This window comes from Zootermopsis nevadensis, unplaced genomic scaffold, assembly GCF_977971745.1.
Source record: "Zootermopsis nevadensis isolate Lab colony 2312 unplaced genomic scaffold, Znev_1.0 Znev_ptg000024l, whole genome shotgun sequence".
NCBI classification, from domain to species: domain Eukaryota; kingdom Metazoa; phylum Arthropoda; class Insecta; order Blattodea; family Termopsidae; genus Zootermopsis; species Zootermopsis nevadensis.
Window position 1 is genome coordinate 19,321,850 of NW_028259156.1, and position 8,987 is coordinate 19,330,836.

At 34.6% G+C, this 8,987-nt stretch overlaps 1 protein-coding gene across 2 annotated transcripts; it reads left to right on the top strand.

Moving 5' to 3' along the window:
- The first annotated feature begins 18 nt into the window (after nt 1-18).
- RhoGDI (rho GDP-dissociation inhibitor) lies at nt 19-8,461 on the top strand. 2 transcript variants are annotated; one of them, XM_087354769.1, is made up of 5 exons: nt 19-1,481; nt 1,827-2,025; nt 2,209-2,318; nt 2,581-2,695; nt 5,747-8,461. In XM_087354769.1, exons 2-5 carry the CDS (start codon nt 1,833-1,835, stop codon nt 5,944-5,946), a joined length of 618 nt encoding a protein of 205 aa, XP_087210895.1. In that variant the 5' UTR covers nt 19-1,481; nt 1,827-1,832; the 3' UTR covers nt 5,947-8,461. The 2 variants fall into 2 exon arrangements, with proteins under 2 accessions (XP_087210895.1, XP_021931983.2); XM_022076291.2 differs by having other exon boundaries at nt 39-1,551.
- The last annotated feature ends 526 nt before the right edge of the window (nt 8,462-8,987 follow it).

Genomic DNA, 8,987 nt, shown 5'->3' on the forward strand with positions numbered 1-8,987 from the left:
TTAATTTATATGTAAATAAAACTGTTATGTTGCAAGTTTAACAAATTTGCATAATATTGCATTATGGTTATCTTATTTCTAATTGATATTTTTATTCCATTAAATTAACTCTTTGAGAGTCAGGTATCAAACTGATTTCAATAACTGTGATTTGCTATACTTCTTCTCTTTCATCATGTCAGTAATATCCACATTGGTGTTACACAAGGCAATTTCACATTGTAAATATTTGTTTTTAATTCTACTTCTCAGTTATGAAATTGAAAGGTAGTTCCTTACAAATATAGGTATTTCTGATCAAACATGTAAATCAACTCATTTTTCTATAAAGCTGAGCGATATTGTTTTCAGAGCTGTAGAGGAGATGTAGTCAGAAAATGTTTATTATAATAAAATGAATGAGGCTGTTTAAAAACTTAAAAATTGCAACCTACAGGTCATTGATTGCACACGCTCTAAGAATAGAAAAGACAACAATGTAGGAGTTGAGTTTTTCAAGGCAGTCAGTCTGAAAATGGCTGTCTTCAGGGTTGTTGCACTATGTAGTCTGGTAGAAGTTTACCAACGCTTTGGAGGTCTTTGTTGCCTCATTGCTGTGCAAGGACATCTCAGATATTAGATAAGGCATTCTGGTCCTACTTTGCCCATTTTATCTTTCCTTTTACTGTGTAATCTTCCCTTTACTTTTGCTTTTGCCCTTTTACTGCGCAATACCCCAGTTTCAGAGGTATTCTGCATTATATATAAAGGAAGCCTAGTGTGAAAGTTTGCAAATTGCCAACAGAGGTGTTCTGCATAGATTTCAAGTTCTCCTTTCATTCTTATCCTGTTTAATGACAGCTGGGTTTTGTAGTGCATAGTGTTGTTTCTGCTTGCTGCAGTAGAGCATGTTTTGGTTGTTACTTTGAACAGAATAGGATTTGTTTAGATTCCATAAATTCTTCATACTACAATTAAAGATGTGTAACATATCATAATAGGAGTACCAGCACTTAGGACCAATAAAATACCAGCGCAAATATAATTTTACAGATTGATGTGTATTTAATTTTCTCTTGGATGTGACTGATATTTCAACCTCCATATGTAGATGGATATTTTGGACCGAAATTTGCATCATGTTATGATATATGGAAAACATTAAATGTGGTGGTTTTAGTGGTGACGTGGCGGTAATAGGGTCATGTTTTTGTCGCATGTTGATAATTAAATTTAAATTTGGCATGTGAAATATTTGCAGATTAGTAATCCATAAATCCGTGAGAGTGCGTTAGTGTACCATATTAACTTTGTGCAGAATGTAATACCTATAGTACATTAAACCTGCTATATGTACATATTAGTTTTAATATTAAATATGCATTATTACTGTGTTCACTCAGTGTTTTATTTAACATTTTTTGTTAAATAAAAATAAATTTGACAATGTATCGATCTATCGAGAGCGGTGAAATTGTGTTTCCGGATTACCGTGGAGGAAGGTGGAGTTTCTTATCTGCTAATAGTGTTTCTTTTCGTTATAAATTGTATCAGCATTTTATATTGTATTAGGTAAATTGGTATTTGAATTCATATTTGATGTTTAAGTAAGACGTTCGTAATATCATGGTTTAAAAACGGTTTTGTCGACAATATATATATATATATATATAGTCGATCTGTTTCCTCCCGTAGAAAAAGCCTTTCCGGACTTTCCATATCAGTTGGCATAGACCACTGGAGCTTGAGGATTGTTTCGCCAGATATAGCATTGAGAAATATAGAACTCTTATAGATAATTGGATATCTTTTGTCTGTACATGTAAAATGAAGGCGTCATATTTCAGGCAGTAATGGCAGACACGACTGCAGAAGGTATCGAGGATCTCCACATTAACACGCCAGAAGACGAGAATGAATCTATTTACAGACCACCACCGGAGAAAACAATTAAAGAAATTCTCGAAACAGATAAAGAAGATGAAAGCTTGCGAAAATACAAAGAAAAGCTTCTTGGTGATGCCAAAACTGGAACTGTCATTGTTGGTAAGTATCTGGTAAAGGCTGTTATTCTATGTAGGAATCATGTCTGTGCTTATGCAAGATATGCCGCAGATCCCAACAGAATAGACTGAGTATAGAGTTAGTATTTAAGGTAAATATTAGGTTACATAAATTGTACTACTTGCTCGAGCTAATCCGTTGGCTGGTTTCACTTTTTGTTTGCAGAACCAAATGATCCTCGCAAGGTGATTGTGAAGAAGTTGGCATTGTGTGTTCCGGAGAGACCTGACGTTGAACTTGACCTGACAGGTGATATTTCACAGCTGAAGAAACAGGTAAAGGGAATAATTTTAAGAGCTCTTTGTTATATGTGTTATTTAGGAATAATGAAGCATTTTATGGACAAATTGTTGATAGGCCACTGTCTTTCACAATAAGTACATATAATGTGAGACTGAATTTCCAAGTTCTGGCATGAAACCTTTTGTAAAGACACATTCCTTGAATGCTCATTGTATAGGAGGTTCTGCTATGTGCAGTTTATAAAAGTACTCCAGGTATTGTTAGTGGCAAAAAAACTCTGTTATGTTTTTGCAGGTATTTGTCATCAAGGAAGGAGTTTCATACCGCATTAGGATCGACTTCATTGTACAGAGAGAAATTGTACATGGGCTGAAATATGTTCAGAAGACATACCGGTTGGGGGTGCCAGGTAGGACCCATGTTCATTATCTCTTCTAATATTTCCTTTGAGCTGTGCTCCTGTGTTGGATAGTGAATGTGGAAAGGTGTTTTTTTTTATTCAGGATTTGAAATTGAATGAAACATTCATATTTATTATTTCAAAGAGGCTTCTAATTTCAGTTTGGGAACATAGCTTAAAAGAGAAGCAGGTTTCAATCTTAATCTCAGTTCAGAGGCAAATCTTGTTATATTAGTTTAAGCTAGACCACAGCCACTTCCTTTTACATTCCTTCCAAGTTATTCACAGTAATGCTAGCAGTCAACACTATGTAACCTATGTAGTTGAAAAAGCATTGCTAAATAATAAAAGAATGAAGCAACAGAGTTGTTCCATGCTGTGAAATAGGAGTTGATGTTGATTTTTTATTCTGGCAAATCTGTTATGCAGAGGAAAGCCATTAACAGAGAAGTGTGTGTTTTGCTGTCCTTGTACTTTATTGTTTTATATTTAAACAGTTGTTTCTTCAGGTTTACTTACACTTCTAAATTGGTGACTTTGCGTTAAATGTAAATTGAATGTTAGCATGTTGCTTTAGGACTTCTAAAGTGAATTGAGGTTCTATTGTGCATTGTTTTGTTCTATGCAATCGTGGGGATTTAGGAACAGTAGGTGAGTATGAGTGGCCCTTTTTGTAATGTGTTTTACTCTTGGAGAGACAGGGTTCATGCATTAAGATGTATTAATAGTTGCACTCACATTGAAAACCACATGCCTCATTTATAAATTCTATTCAGTTTTTTGGCATGAGTCTGATATCACACTGTTGTAACCTTAACATGTTTCTGTCATTTTTTTCTCTATTGTTAATAGTGAAAACTCATTATTATTATTGTTTTTGTTATTGTTATTATTATGTAGCTCCACATGGTTTCTTTTCTACCTACATTAATCTGAGCCTTGTAGCTGTGCAGTTTTCTTTTTTCTCTGTCTTATCATAAGTTTGGCAGTAGCGTAACCTTCCAATCTTGTCACATTCAAACTGACTATACAAAATTCAATTGGTTAGGTCTTCACCATTATCTTGCTACTGAACTAACTTGAAGTAGATTTAAAATGGTTTTTCCAAATGAAATATTTTATGTTAGAGACTTGGATTACAATTAAGTATATCAAGAAATTACAATAGAAATGTGTCCTTGTTTTCTGTGCATGAATAATGGCTAGAGGTTATACCAGCAGCTTAAAATTTGCTGTGAACTCAGTTATAGTTAAGAAAATGGCACATTTTATATGGTGGAATTGTCCACATCAGTTTACTCGGCATCTGCATTCTGTAGAGTGGATTGGGTTGCATTACTATGCAACTTGATGGCACATCAGGTGCTCATTGGTCAAAAAATATGCTGCGTTGTGGTGGTGTTTCTGTTGTTCCATGTGCATATCATTCATACTGTGTGTACAACAGAGACATTCATTTCCAAAATAGTGCTCAGTTGAGCAACTGCAGAGCATTTCCTTACCTGCCCTTTTCTGTGATACTTGAAGATAAATGATACGAACAATAGCCATATTCAAATTACTTTAATGATATGATTATTATTGGAGAATGGCAAATAAGTAACTGCTTGGCATTTCATAGTATTCATACCACTTGTAAGACATGCCAGAATACATTTAGGTAGTGAGTTGATTCAGAATCTGCATAAAGAAAGAAATTTCAAGACTGGAACATAGGCGTGTCACATGGATTTTTGTTACCTTGATTAATGGTCCCTGTGCCCAAGAATTATTAAGTTACATCTTGGATTTGAGGTTTTAATGGTGGTGAGACTGATGGTTGTCTTCTGGGTTGTAGTCCAATAAACATTGATTGCTTAATTACAATTCATGTCACTTTTATCCATTCTTTGCGCATTGTTCATGAGGTGAATTGCTGGACAGATTTTGATATTTTGTATTGGAGTTCAACCCTTAGAATTTATTTAGTGAATTTAGTTTTGCCTTGTATTTGGTCAGTGTGCAACTTGTAGTTTGAATTAAGGTGAATCAAAAGCAACTCAGAGAAATATAGATGTTATTAAAATGAAATTTTATTCTAAATGTATTATAATGCATTTAATAACCAGAATACAGAGGAAAATATTCTTATAGTGCTGTTTTTATCAGTAGTCAGTTATTGTTAAGGTCAGTGACATATGCACTGCAGCAAAGAGTGCTTTTAAAAAATGTATATTGGATCTGCTGTCATTTGTAAGGGTGGCTGATGGTTGCATGTCAGAAGTATTACTGAATTTGATCAGCCATTTCATTTTAAAATTGATCTCTTATTTTCTTTCCATGTATCACTTCTTTTCCTTTAATAACATATTGCAAAACCTGGCTCTATCATAATCTTACTATTGCAAGTGTGGAATATGGGTCAGTTTCATGTTTTTAAATTTTTGTGATCTTCTTTTTTGTCCATGGACTTTGGTATTGGGTGTTTTGTGACTAGTATCTTCAGAGTGGTGTCTAAAACATGCAAATTTTTCATCTCCTATAGGTACCACACCCCATGACACTTGATTTATTTTCGTGTTAACAATTTCATATATAAGAATAGAAATTATGTAACTCTTAAGTTGGGAAACATACATTTGGTTTAATTGTAATTGGATATTTCTAACTTAGTGGCAAAGGAAGATGGCAGACATTCTGGTCATACTTGAAAGTGGCATTTATGTTTTGCTCACCTTTAAATCCATGTGAAGTACATTTTCTTCTTCTCAGTGGCTGCACAGGCCATAATCCTCTTTTCAGCATTTCATTGGTCTTGATTTAATCCTATAATTGTATGCTATTTTTGGCCATGTGCAAGTTTTCTGCTCATCCTCTGTCTACGTGGTCCTTCGTTTCTTTGTGTCAGTATTTCTTTTTGTGTCTAACCAACTTTATCCTGCTTACGGTCTTAAAATATTCTAATGTCTGTTGCTGCTGTTCTTTCTTGTGTTGCCTACGTCTGTATATTATTACCATACAAGTTGTGAATATTAGTCTGCAAGCACAAAAGATAGGTGTCAACAAATTGTTGGTTTCTAGTGGACAAGATGTCTCACATGGTGGGCAGTTACCCTCCAAAAACGGAGATTCAGTCATACACGACGCCTGCAGAGGATGCTCCTGCAGGAATAATGGCACGTGGGAGCTACGCAGTACAGTCGTTGTTCACTGATGATGACAGACACGAACATCTCAAGTGGGAATGGAGCTTCGAGATCAAGAAGGATTGGAAGGACTGAGTGTGTGATATGACACATTTACTCAGCTGCGAGCTGTTGACACAGATGTGGAGATAAGACTGTTGTGTGCTCGGTATTGGTTTACTTACATTTAATTGATATGATTTTTTTATCCCTGCATATTTCTCTCTTGGTTGCATTGTCTGTAATTTCCTGTTGTATTTTTACAGATCGTTCACGTTGTAATATTTCTGGATAACATCATTAGTTTGAATGGGAATTTATATGTTAGCATCAGAGTTGTTTTTCCAAGTCCAGTAGGTAGATGTAGATCGAAGGTTTAGTGTTTTATCCTTCTACTTCTTAAGGTCGAACCGAAAGAGAAAACTTGAATGATTCGTGTTTTGTCTTCCATGTTTTCATGTGTTGTTTATTGCCATGTTCTTTGAAATTCTGGTGCCAGTAACTTGCCAGGCAGACACAGTTATGCACAAAGCCTTGCATGTGAGTAAATGTCATATAGTGGTTTTTTTAACATGATTTACTTCGTAGGCCTTACTATATCACTATGTTCCAAGATGTAAATAAAAAAGAAAAACAAATTTTGAAAATATTGAATTATTCATTTAGGAATTGAAAAAGTTTAACTGTAGTTCTGAATAGATACCTAAGTGCAATTTGATGGTTCATATAAGAATTCCAAAGAACTGAGATCCATGTTTTAGTGATAATCTTTCAGGTCATGAAGGGACATTCTGGTTGTCTTGTGGGTCATGATTGTTCCAGGAGATTGTGCTATAAGAATCAAATATTAAATATTGAAAAGCATTTAATTTGTTGCCAACTGAACTGGACTAATCAAAAGTTTACTTGAGGTTATGTTCATATTGGTAATATTGTCATTGGTGGCTTAGCTTTCTAAAGTAGCAGTTTCATACACCCTCACCTTCATCAACTGTCATGTTCTCTCTCTTGGCTGTTCAGAAGTTTAGTTTATAGTTTATTCTCTTGAAACATTCTCTGGCAGCTAGTCCAACATTAAAGATGTGAAGCTCTGCCATGACTGCCTGATTCATCTTTATGGGCCCGTTCATAATCTTGGGGACAACTTTGCCCCTTTCTCCACCGTCTGTACATGTGAAATGTTTTTCCATAGGGCTCTCTTTCGCAAACCGTTCAGGGGAGTAAAAGTATCACTTCAGGTTAGAGTACCCTCATTTTGTATATGCATTCGTACTGATGTTCCATAAAACATTGGTCTTCATATTCAGTTATTACAAAGCTAATGAACAGTACAGGATGATGAGAATTTTTTCAGACAAGATGTGTACATTGTGCAAAAATGGTTAGAAGAAAAAAATGTAGCCGGATCCAGACGTGGAGCTCAGTGTTCCACTTGCTCCCCATAGCAACAATGCCACTGAAACTTCCTTTTCATAATATGTGTTTGGCATTGAGGTTGGTCATTTTCTTGCAGTAAATTGCTCAAAAGTTCCTAATCATATCTCAGTACTTAACTCTGCTTCAGACATTGCATTTTAACTTTATGCTGTGAGTAAATAGAACCTCAAAGATGTGCTTTGAACAGATAGTTTGAAATTGAAGTTTACAGTACTACCAATCTTGACAATAATGCCCTGCTCTCAAGTAACTCTTGGTAGTAGTATTATGTACATTTTCTTTTAAAATAAGAGAGATATTGGTAGTTGCACAAAGTGTAATTCTAGACTTTCAGTACAGTATTTTGAAGTATTTTGTCATTAAATAGTTCCGATATACAGTAGACACAGTTCAGCTGGAGTCTTGGTGTTTCTGTCATAACAGTCTGCATTTTTTTAAAAACAGTGGTGCTTGAGATTCTGCAAGTTACCTGCAGTATACCATGTATTTAATTGTTGCTACTTTATATCAATAAAGCAGAAAACATCGCACCTGGAGATAAAAAGAATGAATTAGTGCTTCGGTATTTTGCATGACCTTTTCATACTTGTGTATTTCTCTAGATTATGATAACGTAATTCATAATGGATTTACTGTTGATTAATATTCCTTGCCTTATGAAATTGTATTTTTACCTTTTTCAACAGAGATAACTGAATAATTTAAAATGATATATAGTGTATGTGAAAACATTTAGTTTTCTATGAATAGTATATTGAAGACTATCAAATTACTTGTTAAGGAGAATACATGCCATATATATACACAGTGTAACTAACTTATTGTGAATGTAGGTGTAAAATACTAAAACAGTACTGAATGTGCTGGTAGATTAATGTTTGACATTTATGTGATATATCTTTAAATTTAATGAAAACCTGCTTGGTGCTTATATTTGAAGAGTGTTGTCATGGGCAGTGTATGTGATGTATGCCAGTAGGTAAAGGAGTGGTTTCTTTGTGTTTTAAACTGCTGTGGCTTGGATACAGCTGATGATGAGAGAATGCTGAGGTTTTGGTATAATTAATAGCAATTATAAGGAATTTCTTTTGTGATACTGTGTCAGCTGCTGCATTCATTTGACACTGATGTTCACAACTTCATGTTTTTTTATAAAGCATTGTGATGTAGTGCACTCATTTTGTTAATATTTTTCATAATATGGTATTTGTTATATGACCCATCATTTAAGACACCTACACAATTCCTCTAATGTAGTGTCTTCCCCATTACTTCACCCCTTCAAGTAATTTATTGTTAAAGAACTCTGTGGTTCATCTTAGTTGACTCAAAACCCTGACACTGGCTCCTAGCATGATCTACTTCAGGTCAGTTTCTGTCCTTATAATGTGGGCAAAAAGGAGGTTTAAGATGGAGAACTTTTAAGGGAGAGTCCCTGTGTTTTCTTATGTACTAAACCAGATATTGCAAGATTACTCGAGCAAAAGCAGTGTCTAATGTCTCAATAATGACTGATTTTGTAAAACAAAGTTGAGTAATATGTTAACCTGTTTGCAAAGTTGGGTCTAATTACCATCTTTTTTAATAAATTGCTACAAGGTTTCAATAAAATGTCTAAATTTATAACCTTGCAGCTGCTAAGTCCATAAGAGTGATTGTAGCTGCAGTATGGGTAAGGTTAGAAGTCCCTACTTTAGAGC

Coding starts and splice junctions, on each gene's coding strand:
- RhoGDI (XM_087354769.1), top strand. CDS start 1,833: ATGGCAGACACGACTGCAGAAGGTATCGAGGATCTCCACATTAACACG. Junction 2,026..2,208: donor AACTGGAACTGTCATTGTTG/GTAAGTATCTGG, acceptor TTTTGTTTGCAG/AACCAAATGATCCTCGCAAG. Junction 2,696..5,746: donor ATACCGGTTGGGGGTGCCAG/GTAGGACCCATG, acceptor GTTGGTTTCTAG/TGGACAAGATGTCTCACATG.